Source organism: Nothoprocta perdicaria, unplaced genomic scaffold, assembly GCF_003342845.1.
Source record: "Nothoprocta perdicaria isolate Ctin4 unplaced genomic scaffold, notPer1 scaffold_46, whole genome shotgun sequence".
Lineage (NCBI taxonomy): Eukaryota > Metazoa > Chordata > Aves > Tinamiformes > Tinamidae > Nothoprocta > Nothoprocta perdicaria.
Window position 1 is genome coordinate 3,663,240 of NW_020455710.1, and position 19,880 is coordinate 3,683,119.

A 19,880-nucleotide genomic window follows, 5' to 3' on the forward strand; every position below is an offset into this window, starting at 1 on the left:
AAGTTGTTAGAAATAGCCCACACTTTCAGGTCTTGAGCAAAGCAGAGGTATGGCTGATGGGAACATTTAGACCTCTACTGTTGTGAGTTCCTGTCACCACACATATTCTAACATTTCTTCCGCCTTATTCTTCTTTTTCTGTTTCTTCTAGCTATTTTTTTTGACTGATGTGTTACCTACTCATGAGTGGGGAAATCGTTTCCCAAGACCTGATTCAAATATGTTACTCTTCAAATAGGCTAGTGCTGCAGTCATTTCTTAGTTAAACTTCAAACAATCCAGGTATATTTGGAGATTCTGCTTTTTAGTGCTGGTTTAGTCGTAAGGAGACTGTCTTTGTAAAAAGCTTTGTTCCTCTCCTCTTTGTTTTTTGACTAAGATAATTGAAATACAGTCTGTTCTTGTATGGAGGCCAAATGAGCACATTAGCAAGGCTCTAAATTTTTCATGTCATCAGCAACAAGCTGCATAAATTTTGCTTAATAAATTAATCCAGGATGCAGAAATGTTTCCTTTGAACCATCCTAGCACACAGATGAATGCCATTTGCTCAGAATATCTGAGGAATAGCTTCTTCAATCATCAGCAGCGCCTTTCGCTTCATTATGTAGCCAAAACTCACGCATAGGAAGAGGGTATGAATTTAACCTTCTAGTGGAGAACAGGTGAAAATCTAGCTGAGCCCTGCCTGTTTACAGAATCGTTAACCAGATAGATGGGCGTTTATACGGGTTCCTTCAGGCATCCAACTAATACGTGGTTGGGAGTTAAAAGCCTGAGCTCCCTGTGTAGTCAACAGGAATGGGCTTTGGGGGAGGAGGGAGAGAAGAGATAGGATTCCAGCAACGTGAATAGATGCCTGAAGTAAACAGCGAGTCAGCCTGTGAATTTCTGTGAAGTCGCTTCTTAGTGTTCAAAGAAGGTYCTTGGATAAATTCTGCATCCTTAAACAAAGCATATGTACAGTAAATTCTGTACGAGAGCCCGCCACAAAGAGGCATTTGCAAATATTGGAAAGAACCGTTTCTGTTTGCAGAGTGCTCTGGCTTTCTGGGGCGGGTTGGCTGGGGAGGGAGCGGGCTGAGCTCTTGACTTTCACTRCAGCACTAAGTGTAATTGTTTGCACCTTTGGTTCCAATATGTTGGTGATTTAAAACCAGCTTTAGCAAATTTATTCATGAGAGAATGATTAGGAAGATGGAGGGGAAGTGATGTAATGTTTGCACTGCCCATACTTTAAAACTATCAAAAATCTGGAAGGTCTTTGTAAATCAAAATGTATAGATTAAGCATATGCTTTTAAAAGACCACTCAGCTCTACTGTTGTTGAGAGCAGGATAAATGAAATTACACTATGGCCAAACAACAGCTTGCGCCTGTCGTAGAATTTCCTGTAGTTCTTGGTTTGCTGTTGAAGTAGTTACTGGGAGTTGATTAGGAGATAAAGTATCACAGAAAATAGTCATGGTAATTAAAATATATCAGTTTGCAGTGAAATGAAAAATGGAATGCATTCACCATGCATGTATTTTATCGAGGCAATAAATGCATCTAGAGTAATATGTGGTTCTGCTGCGATCTTTTGGTTGCTGCCCCATTTGCCCTTGACTCATTCATTGCAGTTTTTTCATCTTGGGAATACTTCCAGTTTTCCAGTTTAGGGAGAAATCTCCAAAGAATACTGAAAGCAAAACAGTCTGKATATGCCCCATTGCTTTGCACCGATGCTCCTCTTTCCTGCCCAAAGTTAAGCTCAACTGGACATGAGCATGACTAATATTCCTCTCAAATCTTTGATATCAGATTACTTTAGAAGCAAATATGCATTTGCAGAGATGGGTCATATCCTCATGAAATGTATATGTATAGGCTTAGGAGGCAGAAAACMTAAGCTTTTGCCAGGGTTGTCGTTTGGGAATAGTGTAGGCCAGGGCTGTTTTGAGTGGAATAGCGATATTGGAGACATACCATTTAGAATCTGAGGAACTGGAAGCAAAATTTCTGGTCATGTGTTTGAAAACAGGCCTAAATGTTGATCAAGGCAGAAGACCTGCAAAAGTGACCTGCAAAATGCTCTACGTACGCTGTGCGAGGGAGCCTGAGGGCAGTTCTCTGGCACGACACGTGTAACTCACCGGTGTCTCCTCTAGCCCTGAGGAATTCAGACGTGACAAAAGAGTGCCAATAAAGTCATCCTACCATGCAAGGCCATATTTTATATGGGTGTTGCTTATAATATTTCTGGAATTGTGGACAGAAATGAATCTTCATACTGTGGTGTCAAATATTTTTTGCAGCAGCTACAGTTTTAAAAGAGGCGGTGAGCTAACTGATTTCCTTCCCCTCCTTTAGGGACTATAAAAAGATTTTCAAAGACATACTTGTTCTTGAGAACAAGTCTAAATTGTTCCAAAATTGAAAAGCCTAAACTTAGCTTGTGATGTAAAACCAAAAATGTATAGCAGAAGGTCCCGTCTATATTAGGGACTTTGCAAAGGTATTTGCAAGTGCTGATTGTGCTAGAAGTATTTGGCTTTTGAAAATATCTTCTGCAATCAACAGATAATAATCTGCTAATACAGTACTCTTTAGTTAGCAACAGGTTAGTTGTATGTCTACAGTAGGATTTTGGTTTAGGTCCTCCTTAGATTAATGCTTGTTTTAGCAGGTTGTACCAAAGCACCTCAGAATTTAGGGTGATTGAGCGTTCCTGAACGAGACAGCTCCCTCTGATTAGTCGCTGCTGTTGTCAGGTTAGACCACGTGTGTTACATGGTAGGAACAGTGCCTGACAACAAGAACAGCTGTACAGGCTCAGGCAGACAGTCCTTCCTGGCCAGCATGTCCAGCATGGCCTGGAATGGGTGACTGGAGCGGAGCTTGAGAGAATTCCATCTTTGGGAGGGAAAATGAGGCAACACCTAAGCCAGAGGGAATGTGACCTGATGGTGGTAATGGGGCACACACTCTTTTTTAATGAATGTCTCTTTTCAGTGTTGCCCTTGCTTCCCTTTGAGAAGCTCTCATCGGTCTGAATCTCTAGCACTTAGTTTGCTTTAAGTGATGATATTTTTGTCCTCAGTGAATTTGCCTTTTATAACAATATTTCACTTCCCAGCTTCATTGTTTCATTGCCACATCATGCACGGTTAGTTGCGCTAGTGCCCGAACTGGGAACRTTCCCTTGTAGCTCCTCCCGCTTCTAAATTCAAAGACTTCATGCTTATAATGTAAGTGCTGCAAAGGAGAGCTTAATAAATAAACTTTAATTCCCTTGTATAAATCGGTAAGGTATATGTGTATTCTGTACTGGGTGGAAGAAATAGGATCTGTCCCTTGCTCCAGCACCCATCCTCTTCCCTTTCTTCTCTTCCACAAACCCAGAAATCCAGTTATAAATAGGGTAAAAAGTTGTGATTGGAGAGGCCTCTCTTGCTGACATGATTTCTTTCTAATCCAACGTGATTTATGTCAAACGTCAAAATATTTTTCTAGAATTCAAGCAAGACTCTTAATAATTATTGTAGGGAGCAAGAGTACTTTCAYTGAGGGCTCCGTGAGCACTTGAAACGTGTACACAGACCTTGGGCGAAGACCTGACTTCAAGAACCTTGTGTAAGGATATCAGGTCCAGGATGGATAAAATCTGTGTCCTGGGAGGTTTAACCTCTYCAGGGATTTCACACTGTGTTAATGAGCTCTTTAGCATTATTAAGTTATGTAGCTGTGTTAAACAGGRGAGTGTGGCTCCTCTTTGGCTTGTTTCCTTTTTGGAAATAGGCGCTGGGACCTATCGCCCAAGCGCGGAGCAGGAGATGTGTTTTAATTTTAAACTCCAAGCCTAGCTGCTGGTTGTTTAAGAGAATGTGTTGGCTTTTTTTATTATTATTTTATTTTTCGCCTCAGTTTTCAAGCCCAAAAGCACGAAACAGCTCCTGTAAATGCAGAGGGCACATTTCCACAATCGACTGCTACAGCTTTAAGATAAGGTGCCCGTGCGCCCAGCTCGCGCACACCGATCGATGTGCAGCAGGCTCCCACCCTTGCCTCTTAGGCATCTATTTTTTTCCAAGACAGATTCTCACGCTGCAAAAAAAATAACCCACCATATTCCCGATAACAGCGGGTTTTGCTTTTTTCCCTTTTTTCTCTCCTTTTTTTTTTTTTCCCTTCGCCTCCCCTCCCCGAAATCCACCAAAACTGAAGAAAAATCCAAGTGACTGTTGCTAGCAGCTGTGTGGCCCGCCGTTCAGTGGGGAAGCCGGCTTCCTGCCGTCCCTATTCATCACCTGCTTCAAAGGCAGCGGCCGCCTATAGAGCGCGGGCCAGGTAGGGTGCCATTGTGCGCAGCCTGGGAGGATTAGTATCAAAGCTGCGGCGCCCAGGCCCGGGCGCGCGGGCTGCCACTCAGGCCGCCGCCGGGCGCCTCCGCCGCGCCAAGGTCACCGCGTCCCGTGCGGGGCGCACTGGGAACCGAGCCGGAGAATAGAGCGCTTTTTATGAGATGGTGGCGCAAGCTTGTGGCACAGCAGGTGCCCTTCTGGAGCACATACATCTGTTTAGGTTGGGATACCGTAGCTGACAACGGGATAATGCAGCTTTGTGTTTGTGGGGGTTTTTTCTTTTTTATATATCTTTTTTTTCCTCTCTTAAACAGAGCGACTGTATATGCGATAACGTTGATGAATATTGAAGCACGAGCTTTTCTTTGGGAAGTCATAAAGAAATCTTGAAGAGGTCTGGGCGCTGCTGGGGGGGTTGCGTGTGTATACTTCAGCGAAGAGCGGAGCAGACGGGCTATTAACCATTTAGAAACCCGATTAGCGGCCGCGGGCCGCGCGGGGAGCGCGCGCACACCGCGCCGAGGCGGGTTTTGCTGCGCGCTCCCGCGTCCGTACCGCCAACGTGGTGCGGGACGCGCCCGATTCGCTTCGGTTGCCTTCGCCGTCGAACCGGTCCCGAGGGATTCGGTCACGCCAAAGGTGGCTTTGGAGAGGTGAGGTAAGAGTGACGTAAAAAGAGCATTGCCAACTTGGTGAAATTAAGGGGGAAATTAAGCTGTAGACGAGTTGTCATGACGACAAGGATGTTCTATTGATGAACTGTACTCCTCGCTGCCCAATCAGATGGTGGAGCTGAAGCTGGAGCAGGAGCAGGAGAAGACGCACCTATTCCAGCAGCACAACGCCGAGAAGGACTGCCTGGTCCGCGACCACGAACGGGAAATTGGGAACCTGGAGAGGCAGCTGCGGGCTGCCATGGCGGAGCACGAGCAGAAAACCCAAGAATGCCGGAAACGCGACGCGCAGGTAGGGACCCATGGCGTTTGGGAAGCGCGTGCTGATTAAAACATGGGGACAATTAGTGTTTCCTGCTTTCCAGCCTCGTTGCTAATGCTCGCTGTTTGATCGTTTGCGCCAGGGACACGTAAACGTGWTTTTTTTKKTTTTKSYTTTTTTTYCYTTTTWTTTTTTTTTTCTTTTCCGCTTCCCCCCCTTCCTCCCCACTGCTGAATAGGGCTTTAACTGCAAAAACCACAGGTAGCCAGATTAAAAATCCCATGGTGCGCTATAACTCGGCCTATTTATAATCTTGTCTCATTTTCTTTCATGATGGATTTGTTTAAGAAAAAAGGTATCTGTTCTTCTCCCCCCCAGCCCTCGCACTCACCCCCTCCTTTTCTCCTTCCTGGGCAAATCCATATGAATTATATCTGCTTCATTCGTATGCTTTATTTTGTTTTAAATCTCTGCAGGTAACTCGCAAATGGCTTTATTTCTTTTCTTTCTTTTTCATGCCTTTCTGCCTCAGTGCTCTCTTCTAGGTTTGTATTGTGTGTTGGGCTCACGTATGGCAGATACGTGATAAGATGATTTGGCTCTGGCGTTGCTCGCCATCAGGTTTCTTTCCCTGCGCACAAACGCTCCCCTCCCATCCTCCAGCTCTGTGGTCACTGTTGGAAGCCATTTGGCAGAATAACCCCCAGCTGGGGCAGCATTTGACTCTTCAAACTTCTGGATGAAATGTGCGCTGTCAGCATGGAAAATGATCTTTATTAGTTTTCAGTTCAAAAAAAAAAAAATCTCGCTGCTTTTTTTCGATATATTTTGTGAGGATGGCACGGTGTGTTTCCCTAAGAGCCTATATTAAAAAGGCCTGCAATAACAACACTTAAAAATTTCAGATGATTTCATTGTTTAAAGAATATTCTGCAAATATTTGCTCATCAGCGTTAGAATTATGTATCACATATGGACTATTTTATGCAAAAACCATGCATTTCAGTAAGGCATCTTTAGCAAATGTTTTCCGCGCACCATCACATTCCCTTCATGATGCAAGACTGGCATTAAGACATTTTCCCTTTACTTCCCTATAGACTAGATAACTTGCGTCTTTTACTGAGGACTATAACGTAGCTAAGTGGAATTGAAGATTTTTAATTTTTTTTTTTTTAATTTTTGTTTACCTTTGGAGGACTCGAATTCTATCAAAATCCGCCTACAGACAAGCTGTTGGAACACAAAGCGCTCGTTGGGGGAGGACGGGGAGGATATTGCAGAACACGGACACATTTCTCCATTGGCACCATTACGATTTTCCAAGGAAAATGCGAGAGACTTTTGTGAGAACGTTTAGGATATTCAGGTGGCTTTGGAAGAATTAAACCTTGCTCKTTATTCTTAATTTTATTTTAAAAATGAGCAATTCCTTAAAGGGATTGTTCTTATCTTTAGATTTTTTTTCCCTCCCTTTGGCCTAAAAAAGTGGACCTTAACTATATAGCTCTTAGGAAGCATCTTTCAGAGCAGTATCTTCCTTTCGCCTACGTGCCAGATGTTGTATTTGTCTGCATACAAAAGGAGATAAGCATTTGTATTACTAGGATAAAAAACAATTCTAATCGGAATTAGGAAAATTCCGCGTACGCAGTATAATTTGTGACAGTTATTGCTTTGTTTAAAAACCGAAGGTAGACATAACGGGAATATCGTGAGAAAATTCCGTGGATTTAAGTTTATTTAATTCTGTTGTGTGCAATTTCTGGCAAAGATTGGAGCACAAAGTTGGGGAGTGCTTCTATTTATGGCGTTGGAATATGTGGTGCTACTACAGCTGCTATGTAAAGCGCTGGAAATTATCCCAGCTATTATGAAAATGTGAATAGCAAAAACTTCAGCCTTTTGCAAGGCTTTTCTTTCTGCTTTGAATATCCCTGTACAGTCATTTGAGCGTTGCTGCCATGAGAATGACATGTAAATCAGGGAAGCAAATACATTTGCCGCTGACTAGATGAGCTCTTGTTAATTTTACTTTTAATAAGAATCTATCTGCTTTTGAGGATTTTTTTTTTCCTTTGAAATATAAATCATTCTTGGTTCCTCTATCTGCATTAGAATTGATTTTTGTCTTTGCAGTTAGCTTATTAGGCGATATCAGTGTCTCCTAAGGAATTACGGCACGTTTATAACGACGTCTTTAAGCTTTGCGGATGCTTTTCAGAAAGCATATTTTGGCAATTAATGGCAGCAAAGGCTCATGTCTTTTAGGAAATATTTAGYCTCTCTGTTTAGGGATGTAGCTTTTTAAAAATCTGGTAGAATTGAGTTGTGTGTGACGATAGTAATTTTTAGGACTCCTTTATATCGCAGTGAAGAAGATTTGAGACTGCAGAAGAGGCCATTTTGCTTTGCTAAAGGAGAAGTCGAATGGCCRTGTATTTCGTATAATTTAAATAATAATCAGCATTAATCACATACAAGTAGTTCGTTTGATGTGAAGGACCTATCTGTTCATTGTTTGGATGACATGAAAGCACTGATGTGCATTTGCGGTTCGTTTTCTAACTCGTTTTCCATATGAAAGGAATAGCGAATGTTGAAAATACATATTTTACTTTAGCACCAAAGATGGCTGGGGCTGAGCACTACAGAACAATTTCCTATGCTGTTAGCGAAGAGCTCTGTGTGTGTGCGGGTGTTTATTTGCATTTCCAAGGTCTCTATGTGCATGTAGGTCTTCAGTACTGTAAAAGATAGTATACAAACCCATTACAAGCCATTTTAATATGAATTTATTTATTAACGCTATAATTGGAGCTAAAGTACAAACTTCAAGATATACGTACATTGCTAGATTTTAAATAAGAATAAAATAAYGCTATTCCTTTGCAGTGCAGGTTGAGTATGTTTTCAGCGAAACGAACTTGAGTGGGTAACCTTTTGTATCGCTGATCAATTTGGGGATAACAGATGGATTCCACTTTAGCTCGTGGATTTAGCTATTTCTAGGAGGCTTGCTTTGATATTTCTTTTTTTCTTTTCCTTTTCCCTCTCTTCCCCCTCCACCTAGGCTTGTAATGCTTGGGGAGGAGTAAATTGACATGTAGGTCAATAAAAGTCAAAGCAGTACAAAGGCTTTTATACCATGCTGTGTTCTTGCAGTCTTTTAAATGCTATACAACTTCCAAGAACTGCCATAATATTGTTGTTGTTCAAACAATAGAAACACAGGAGTTGTCTTAATTCACTAATTCTATTTTAATTGAGATTTGGGGCTTTTTCAGGGTATTCTAAGAACATTTTTAAGCCATTGCTTTGACTGGCCTTTCTTTCCCCATCTCCCTAAACGACTTCAGTGCATCTATTATTTCACCAAGCATTGCACCCATCGTGTGCATCGAAGAGCTTCCTTGTGTTTTAGTGAAAACAGGCAYGGTACCAAGTGTCAGATTTTTCTTCTGATTATTGAAAATTGTATATCTGATTTGTTCCTGCGAAATAACGTAACCAAGTTAGGAAACTTGGCCAACTGCTGGTCACGACGCTGGGATTTGTGTGGCCCTTGGGACAGTTGTGCTTTACCCCGAGGGTGTCATCTCTTCCCCATGAGCTCACGTGAGCCTGGACCAGCCCCAGGTCTGGGGGGCTCCCGCCACTCTCTAAAGCCGGTGGTTTGACCAGCCGCTCGCGGAGGAGAAAAGTACCTCTCCAACACCAAATACAGAGCTGTAGACTAAAGCAGGAGGAAGGAGGTTTCCGCAAGGGAAGGGAATTCTTTTTCCAGGTTGTGCGACAAGGTAATTGGCAAGTTCACTRTTGTCATCCGTTCGCAATTGGGTCAAGAATAGCTCAAATGCTGAGGTGCAGGTTTTGTCACTGATGTTCCTGTATTTAATGTTAACCTATCCTGTTTATGCTCTCAGATAGCAGGCTGCGTTAAGAAAAGGTCGCTGCTGCTGAGCGTCCTTAGGCTTTGGATAATGCGTTATCTGTTGGAAAAAGAAAACCTCCATCAGGTCTGAAGTTGGGCAGAGTCACCTGGAGAATGAAAGCTCTCAAAAGGGAACAGGCTGGAGTTGCTGAGAACGGTTAATGAGACCGTTTTCCTTGACCTAATGTGTCTCTTTCCATTTTTCTTGTCKTCTTGCACTTCCCATAATCGTTTCTGCCCTCACCATCCCATTTTGTTTTAATTTCTGACATACAGATTCGCAGCTCTTCCCTGTTGCTGTATGGAGGATCCCCTCACATTTTTTAGGGCTCTTTTTATTTACTTATTCATTTTAAGAGATTCTTTGCACTTGTATCCAGCCATCTTTCTGCAACTGCTCTTTGTACTTTTTCCTTTTGTCTGAATTTGTTTAGTCTAAAGGAATTATGAGCTATTTGAGCCCGTTGCGTTAATAGAATGCGATTGTTATATTCTTTACAGGCAGTTATTTATGGTTCCCTATAGTTAATGATCATACATACAGAAGAGAACTATCGTGACTCCATGTGTATAGCCTGWYKGAAACGGTACCATACTGACGGGGTTCTCTGGAGATCTTGGTTCAACTATGAACCTGAGAAAATACAGAGAATGTCTTAAACAGAAAGATTTTATGCTTTTTTAATGAAGATCACTGAAATACTCCAAAACAGGAGCAATTTCTATCTATGTGTATAAATAACATCGCTAAAACAGTGACTTTTGAGTACTATACTAATACAGAAGCTGTTTGAGAGCATTTGTTTTACAACAGAAACTTTCTCAAACCTAGATTTGTGAAGCCCCTGTCCTTAAGCTGCAGATAAAACCCCGGTCACTTCTTTTCCCTGGGGTATTTGATCCAAATTACYCCAGTAGCCGTTTCCACAGGGATATTCTTCCCGCATCAGGGAGCCAGTTCGCCTGACTGTGTGTGGAGGGCACAGGACCATGTAGCCTGCACAACATTGCAATGTTGATCGTGCTCCTGAAAAGGCAAGGTACTATTCTGAGTGAAGAACTTCTGTGACTCATTTTTTTCTTTGTCTTCTCTTTTTCTCTCTCAAGAGAAGATGTCTTTGAAATGAAAGAAAAAATGTATTGTTTGCTATGCAGGCTTTGTCTGCAGACTGTCTAAATCATGGAGCTGCAATCGAAATATTTGTTGTATTTTCCTTGGAGAGTAGCTTTTGGGCTGACAGTCAGATTTTTGTAGACAGACAGCAGTTTCCTTTTAGTGTTTGCTAAACAAAAGCTTTTGGCTATGTTGACGTGTGTTTGTTTACCACCAATTAATCCAGAATAATGAACGTGACTGTTAATGTAAAAAATTCAAATTGCCAAATATTTGTTGTAGCACTTGACTGTTTTCTCGTGGTTTTTATTCACTGGAGGCTSTCTCAGAGTTGGAATGAATCCCACTGATGAGGAATATCTGCTAAAATCAAGGACGTGATGATGGGCCCTGTTGAGATATCCAAAAGGGGCTCCGGACTAACAGCGATGTAGCTGTGAAGGGTTCACTGAAACTGTCAAAGCCACAAGAATCCTGGAGAAATGTGTAAATAAAATGGGCTCGGGTAATCGGCAGGACTAATTTTAGCTAGATTTGAGTAAATGTAGGAGAATTGCAGAAGGAATTTGGGTGGCAGAATAGACATAATCATAGAGATGATGGGCAGAGGCGAGCCTGCTCTGAAGGTGAGTTTGCAGAGCTCTGTTTGAGGGATCAAGCACCGGTATCAAAGCCAGGGTGTTGGTTTCAGGGTGTCCTTCCTGGCCTCAGCTCTGATGAAGCCCCTTGGTCACGTATGTTGTTCTGCATCAACCCRCTCYGGAGCTGCTGCTTCTGTGTGAGATGCCCTTCAAAGAGTGTTCAACAAGCTCGAAACATCTGCTGCTTCCCCCTTTAATGGAACCATCAAAGTGTTCTCGGGCTTTAATGGGTGATCAGCTATGATCTCGTCCACATTTCTGCTTGGCTCTCTTTTATTTCTTTTTCTTTTTTTTAACATGATGACCAAAATTAGATAGGGAGGAATTGAGTGTAGGAGCTGTGAGGCTACTTGCTTCGATATTCTTTTATACATCAAGACGATGTATAAAGCAGAAATATTTTCTAAAGACCCTTTGGGAAGCCATAAATAATGATGCATAAATTATAGTTTGCTGATTAAACATGGTAAGTTAGCTTGGTGCAGAGCTGACATTTTGTGGTCTGTCTACAGTGTATGTAAAAGGGAAAGCAGTTGCCATAGAAACTAGCTCATCACACAAAATGTACCCTAGCCTGAGATTCTCTTCAGCAAAATGGGTCTTTATTCAGTTTGAAATCAAATATGTTTGGTAGTTATTAGGCTGTAATCAACATTTCATTTTACTTTGGGAGATTTTACTTTTAAATAGTGGCAGCTGAAAAGGTAGAGTATAAAATTTCATTTGAGAGGGGGCATCATATGGCAGTACTTTTATGTGATATCTGTGCTCTTTGTTTAGGAAAAAGTGATCGTTTCCTGCATAAGAATTAATACAGAATAACTTCCCTATAGAATGAGTCTGGTCTTATCAGCTGGGGAAAGGATCTTTGTGCACAGTCACACAAAATGTGACTTGCCCTGCAAGATTTCTGTGTGTCGCTTGGAAAGAATGATTAACAATAATAGAATATACACTATACATGATATAAAATGATATAAAAGTGATATAAAGAGATAATAAATGGTACATTGTAAATACAAAGCAGGTGATAGTAACAGCAGTATCTAAGATGGTTTTATAATTTTCTAAGTGGAGAAGCAATAATAGTTTCTGCCTAGAAACACATCAAATTATGATAAAAGACCTTGAATTTGCTAAAAAAGGAGCATTTCCTATTTGAAGTTCAATTTATGGCAAGATCAGATTCTAAAAATTACTATTGGCAAATGCAGGACTCTTTAATTTGGACTGATTGTTATATTGTTTCAAATATTATCCCTAAACTTGGTTTTCTTATCACTAACTTTGGTAAGTGTTTGCTGTGTAGAGAAGAAGTTGCTTCCTCATAACTAATTTTTTWAAAAAAATTCTTCTGGTTCTTTTGAAAATTACTTTTTAGAGTTAGCTTCCTGTGCTCTTGAGATAAATGTTGGTTAGAATGAGTTTGGCATCTCCTCTTGTGTCAAACAAATACAGCAGTATGGGAAATAGCAGTGATATCTCCTTCAGACGTCTCACTGAATGCTTGAAAGGACTTCCTCTTATGAGAGGTTACAGTTTCCATTGAATACTTTTTACAGCATCATTGAATAATTCAGGTTGAAAGGACCTAAATTATCATGTGATCCAACCTTCTGCTTGAAGCAGGTCTAACTTCCAAGTTAATCAGGTTGCTCAAAGCCTGGTTCAGTTGGGTTTTGAAAATCTGCAGGATGGAGAATTTTCAGCCTCCCTAGGCAACCTGTTCCAGTGCTCAGCTACTCCACTGTGATTTCTTTTTTTCCTTTGTATGCAACTGGAATTTCCACTATTGCAAGTTGCATCCATAGCCCCTTGCCCTTTCACTGGCACCTTCAAGGAAAGTCTGTGTCCACTTTGCCTGTAATTCCTCCTTTCACACAGCTGAAGACAGCAGTTAGGCTCCTCGCCAGCCTCCTGCTCCCCAGGCTGAGCAAACCTGGCCTGTTAACTCCATGAAGACCCTGGTGCCCCATTCCTCCAGTTCGCAGAGCCTGAGGTGCCAGGGAATGGTAACCCCCCTCTCCAACACGCTGACCATTTGCCCCCGAGAGACAACATCCATAATATTGTTAAGGGTTCATCGTGTCCTATTATGCAGTTCATTGATGGAGATGTTAAGTGGCATCAGCCTCGCCACTGACCCTTCAGAAATGCCACTTCTAACTCTTTGCCTATTAGACTTTGAGCTGTTGACTCCTACTCTGAACTCCATGGTCCAGTGAGTTCTTTACTCACTTTGTAGTCCACCCATTCAATCCACGTCTTTTCAGTTTGACTGTGCAGATGTTGTAAGAGTCTGTGTCAAAACCCATGCTGAAGTCAAGGTAACAGACATCATCTGTTCTGCCCTTGTCCACCGAGTCAGTCATTTCTTTAGAGAAGACAATCAGATTGGTCAAGCATGATTTGCCCTTGGTATATTCACGTCGTCTGTTCCCAGAGACCTTTTTATCCCTTGTATGTCTGGAAATTACTTCTGTGAGGTCTTGCTCTGTAATTTTCCAGGGGCTGAGGTTAGGCTGTCTTGTCTGTGACTGCCAACAGAGGAGCTGCTTAACACAGACCAAGCAGTTATATTTTTTAAGAGGTGCTTTTTTTTCTTGGCTGTTAGGACCCGGACAAAGATTAGCCAAAGTCAGTTTAGTGTCTTGTCCTTAGGTCAGCAGATGTTAATTCCATTTGCTCATTGCCACCATAAATCAAGTTTCGACTGATGGCCTAGCCGTTAAATGATTTATTTGATAGGAGAGATTTTATGATCCATTCAGTTCCTCAATTCAAAGGTATTATAAATACCAAATGAAAGAATGAAACACCAGGAGAGAAATTGTGACAATCTGTAGTTTGGAATGTTAACASCACTTGTGTTGGCAGTATGACTAGCCTTAAAACAATAAGATCCATATGAATGCTAATTTTCCCTATTTTGAGTAATAAATACAGCGACTTTATGGTTTAAGTAATAATATTACTCAACACCACTGCAGGGTCCAGCAGACAGTTTCATGATGAGGTAATAAATAGCAATTTTCGAGATACGATTATTTGTATTTTTCTTTTATGTGGTTTGTGCTGAGGGAAGGAGGAATTGTGAAGCCAATGAAACGCGTTGCCCTCTCCTGTAGCTGACATAGTTTGGCTGAAGATATGTCAGCTGCGAAATACGAGACCATCCATAAAGCTCCGCACACTCCCACATTAAAGTATTGCAGAGAAACCTTCAAGTGGAAAACCAGTAACAAATTGCAGCTGAAAAGCTTATGGCAGCCTCCACTGGCCGGGGCTCCCTACGGTTCATCTGCCTGTTCCCCATTACGATGCTTTAGTTGGGAAAAAAATAGAAGGTCCCTGTTTTCATCTCCTGGTTCCTGCCCAGGAGCTGTGGTGGGGGCCCCCGTCCTGTAACTGGGTGTTTTGATATTGGTATTTGTGTATGCAGAGGTGACRGTGCTGGAGCAGAGAGCGCTCTGAGTTATCGTGAATCGTCTCTGCAGCTCCTTGTCTTGGGGTTGGTCCTGACCAAGTCTGGAGCTTAGGAGCTTCCTCACCTGCCAGCCAGGCTTGGGGGTCTACAAGGGGATCACAGGCAGGGGAGGCATCGCGTGGTCATCCCATGGCCTTTGGGCTAGGCAGGTATCTTCAAACATACCAAATTGTACATACCCTTCCTGCGRGTAGCTTTTTTTTCTTTGAAACGTCTATTTTTCCTCAAAATTACAAGCGKTACTGAACAAAATGCATTATTTTAAAATTCCGTGGATATTTCCAACATGCCATCAGCCAGCAGAGCTGTGCCGAGGTCCAGTCACCTTTGAAGCAGAGGCTGTCATCTGACGTTAGTAAATAGTGCTCCTTTATTTTGAGAGAGTGGCACGGGCTCTGGCAGTGACTTCAGGTCTTTAGTGCTGATTTCACGAGGAAAAAATATTCTTCACAGTATGACTTTAAAGTAGACTTTTTCCCCCCAATTACTGTACATGTTGGCAGCAAATTAGCTTTGAGGGAATATCGTGCACATCAGAGCTCAGTTGATGTATTGGGGAATCATTTTTGGATGTGTTGGCTCCGTCAGCCCCGTGACTGACGTTGGGCACGTCTTCAGTTGCTGGAGATTTGAAAGACTCCTTTTTGACAGGGAAGGTGATGTGGAAAAAAAAAAAAAAGAAAAACCCAAAGTACACGAAATGATTGGCAACGTGATGATATCATCAAATGTTCAAAGTCTTTGCAAATTGAAGCTTATTAGGCTGACATTTTGTCTTCCGTTCAGCACTAATTGGAATCATGGCTGGTTGCGTGATGTGGGAGATACTTAATACCTGAGTGTTTACCATGACAAAATGACAGAAATTGATGTCAAGGATACCGTGGATTTCTGTTTAATGGAGAGAACAATATATTTCAAACAAAAATTACACATCTCATAGTAATTTGTATTCATATGTATGAAAGTCCTCCTAAAATACTGCAAAGAAGCTTTTTTTTGGACGCTCAAATATTGGCCTGATTGCAAATATTCCATTTTAAGCATTTAAAGGAGATCTTCAGAGTTTAAAAAAACAACATATTTGGTTAAACCAGCAAATAGGGTGTAGGGGCAGGAAACAAAACAAAACAAAAACCCTGACACAGTGGATTTACTTGAAACAGATCTGAAAATGCCATGAACAGCGAACTCCAGTCTTTTGTTCTGGTGATAGAATTCTTTTAAAGTTGTCTCTTGACAGCTTGGATTCTTTTGTACTCTGTGCTTTCTGCTGTATTGGCATCTGTAAAATGAATTAAGGAAACAGAAAGAGAGGAAAGAGGGATTTTTGGAAAGGCAGCCACTGCAAACGCACAGTATGTTGGAATATTTGAAAATGGATATATGTTCTTCTGCTTTATTTGAGATTGTTTGGGATTTTCMAGCATTAGCTGCCTGCCCTTTCCAGAGGGCTGTTTGCAAGCTGGCAAGGGTAGGTATCACCAGCACCCAGGTTCATGTCTTCATCTTGGACCTAGCGAAGCTGAATGTAAATCTTTGGTTAAACCTCTAGTATAAAAGAAAAACAGTATTTATTCAGCAGCTGAGGTGGAAACGACCAGCTGTTAGTTTAAATCATTACCCAAATGCCTTTTGTAATGAAACACAGACTGATCAATGTAAAGTAATATTTAATAAAAACGAATCAAACGAGTCTGGATGCTTAAAGGAGTAGGCGACTGTGGAGCGCTTGTTGCGTGATCCGCAGCGATCCTGTGACTAACAGGATGTTGACAGCCAGCAGCTCCAGGAGCGAGGGGGGTTATTTGTGTTGTGGAATCCTCTTAGGATCTGAGACTTCATTGCATTAGTAAAAATATAAAACCAGACAATTCCAGTCCCAGTAAGCTTATACCGTAAATATGCTTCGAGAGTATTAGAAATGGATGCAACAGCAGCTGGTTGAGGACTCACGATAAACAACGCGTAGTTAATCAGTGCATTGGCATGGTTTGAGGAATAAAGCACTGGAAACAGTGTATGAGCAGCTTCCCTCAAGTGACTCCAGCAGCGACATGGTAAAAATGTTTTGGTGTGATGTCCTTTCATGACAAGACACCCAGAGTACATTACATATTTGCCATATCTGCAGTTGTTGCTGTTGTTATGGTTTCTTATGTGACTAAAAAAAAAAAAGAGAAAGAAGAAAATATCTGTTAAAAGTTGGAGATCTTTTATATAATGCTTATATAAATGCAAGCTGCTYGATCCATTCAAGCTGGATTTAGTAGCGGATACCTGTAATCCTTCTAAAACTGGTTTTCTCAGCAAGATCAACAATGCATTCTTAGGGAATAATTTGTTATTGCAACGTKTACAGAGTTTAACAGCTGCTGCTCTGTTGGGTATCAGTGCTGGGGAGAAGGAAGGAGCAGGAACAGGATCCAAGCTGTCTCCTTCCATTGGCATGAGAGAAAATACTGGTATTTCTTTCAAGTCAGTCAGGTGGGGTGTGTACGTGTATTATTGCCCTCTAATGGATAGAATCTGAATGGCTGCTCTCCTAGCTCATAGCACTTATTTTCTGGCCTGGGTGGTGAAAGTGTGTGATGTCAGGGTTGTAGATTCAGGTTTCAGATCTTTGAGACTGACGATGAAGTATTCTAGATGCATGATACATTATTTAATTTGATCAGCAAAACTAAACCTGATCTTTAAGTTAACTTTAAAACACCTGCATGAGAAGACAGGCTGCAACTTAATTAGAAATTTGATTTAGAATYGTCCCTGCTTCCTAGTTGTTCACTTCTGCGTGTTCTTTATAGCAGAGTCCTAAAGCAGCTGCATTTTTTTTTTCCTAGCAAGAATCCATTTTAATTTGGTAAATAACTTGGGGAGAATTGAACGTCAGAATTCTTACAAGTTTCTTCTTTTTGCATCTATAGACATTTCATTTTCAGTATTTCCTGTACTTGCTCTTGCAGTTAGATAACTGTGCATTGTTTTGAATACACATAGGAAAAATAGATGTGGCTAACAGCTTTCTACACACCAGCTTTCCTCATGTTAATTGTAGCTGCAACTACAATGCAACTTGAGAGTAGGAGTGAGCACTCAATCCAAGTTGTCCTCCTTGCATCTCAGGAGCTCCTGGCATAGCGGTAGGCAGCATGGTCGTTACAAAGAGCTTTCTGATGTAGGTTGTTACGGTGCAAACATTCATATTTATGAAATAGTCTAAATGTTCTGGCAAATCCAGTGACTGATTCGACAAGTATCAGAGCTCTGATGAGGTTCCTCAGATTCATCTGTCTGTTAAGTTTTACCTAAGCCTGTTGTATTTCTGTTGCTTTGGATCTAATTAATAAGGTGAATGTGGCCTGGAAGAGCAGGAGGAAGAGTACGTTAATCAATATCTCCTGTAATGACCATATTTTCCTGCTTAGTGTCTGCCAAGAGGTGTGGTAGGATGCAGTGCCCGCAGCACAGGCCTTTCCTGCCCTTCCTGGGAGCAAAAGAAACTGTTCCTGAGTTTTGTGCTGTTATAGTTCGTGTTCACGGTGAAAATAGAAGAATTTTAGGTGAGTTAGCAAAGCTGAAGGGTATTGCACTAGCATCTTCTCAGTCCAAAATGGAGACTTTATCTGCATCCATAAAGATCTGTGTTTTCCTTTAGAACATGATGTTTCCTAGCAATATTCCTAGTTCTTTTCCCCATAAAGCTCATTTTCCCCTGATGGCCCTTTGGCAGCTGTTGTTTGCATTGTTTAGGATGAATTAAGGAATTTTTCAAAATGTTATTTTGATTTGATGCGACTTTGTTCATCGGTTAATTATGAAAGCTTGGATTGTTTAGTGCACAGAAAGGGTGTAATGCATTAGGCAGTCACATGCTCCCTTAATGCATGCAGATCGTGATGGCAGTAGTAATAGCACCATTAAAGAACAAAAGGTAGCAACACATAGTAGCTCTGTATCTGGCCAATCCCTTCAAATTACCATAAATATTTGAGCAATCTGAATAGTTTTGGACTCTGTAGCAGAGCTTTCCTGTTCTTATCTGGCACTGAAGGAATGTGGAATAAAGTATTCATTTAACCAAGTATAAAAATATGTATGCTATGCAGTTATAATCATGTGTCATTAATCAGAAAATACTGCAGAAACTCTGACAAATTAAAAACACAAGGATGTGTCTGCAAGGGCTTTTTCAGTCATTAAAAAGCTGCTTCACCTCTCAGGCAAACTATTTAATGGCAACTTCTTGCTCAGTGTACTGACATCTTCAAAGGCTCTGACATCTGTCGGCCTTTGAACTACCATTAAAAAATATTATCCCATTTCCATTCTTTTATGCCCATTTTTTTAATTATAGCCCTTCTTTCAAGTTAGGAACATGGTTGGTTTAAATGATGCTGTCCTTTCGTTTTCAGCCACCCAGCTGCGGTTTGAATAAATTGATGTAGAATCAAAGGCGGGACTTTAAAGGGAAAAGGTTTGATGGACTTGGACTCCGAACCAGATGAGGTTTTATGATGAAAAGGGTTTAATCCCAGCACAGGCATCGCTTCTATCAGTCGAGCAGTACAAAGCAATTCATATATATAGGTTCACGAGAAATGATCTATTTTTTTTTTTTTTTTAAACAGCACAGATCTCTTCAGGACTTGCAAATGTGGCATTAGCTAATATTCAGAGAGCTGATTTCCTTTCATCCACCAGAAGCTTATGATTATAGTACAGTTCTCGAATTGGAAATGAGAGCTGCAACACAGATTTAAAGCTATGCTGTCTGATTTGTATTCAATATACATGTCACTGCGGGACAAGCTAGTCTAGGCCGAGCTGGTTCAATAAAGGGAAAAACAGTTTCAGCATCTGAAATTCTAAGAGAGGGGGAGGAAAAAAGGTACCAATTAATTATTACCTCCCCTACCTGAGTATTGTGTTGGATGGTTATCAGATTAATATCATTTCTAACACAGGGCAAGCGCACACTTGGGATAACGTTTCTTTGGCATCCTTTGCATCTGAGCTTGGGAGAAAATATGTAGCATTCATCAGTGATGGCCTCCAGTTTACTTATTTATATGGAAGGCAATGCATTTTTTCTGTGTGTGAGTTTCAGCAAAATTTACCTGAGAATTTTGTTATTCCTTTGTAGTGGTAGCCTTTGTTATTGCACAAATCATTCTTGTACATAGAGAAATCTGAAATCTCTCAAAGCATCAGGTGCCCTTTGCCAAAAACACCACGTCACGGCATTCGAGAAATCTCTCTCTAACAGTTCCCAGTCCTCATGCTTCATGTTAATAGCAGCRTGATGCATAGTTGTGATTTCTTACCTAGGAATGCTCACAGTAGCAGTGAGTTCTGCATAACCCTTTCCAGAAAAGCCAAAGCAACAGACTTCAAAAGTCTGCAGAGGATGTCCTCTTAACAA

The 19,880-nt window shown here is 41.3% G+C and overlaps 1 protein-coding gene across 1 annotated transcript in view; it reads left to right on the forward strand.

Annotated features, from left to right (window-relative positions):
- The window catches only part of CEP112 (centrosomal protein 112), a 135,037-nt gene that overhangs the window by 51,980 nt on the left and 63,177 nt on the right, over positions 1-19,880 (forward strand). Inside the window, exon 19 of the mRNA XM_026046715.1 lies at positions 5,127-5,309. Within this exon, the coding sequence (XP_025902500.1) occupies positions 5,127-5,309 (183 nt within the window). The remainder of the gene's footprint in view (positions 1-5,126; positions 5,310-19,880) is intronic.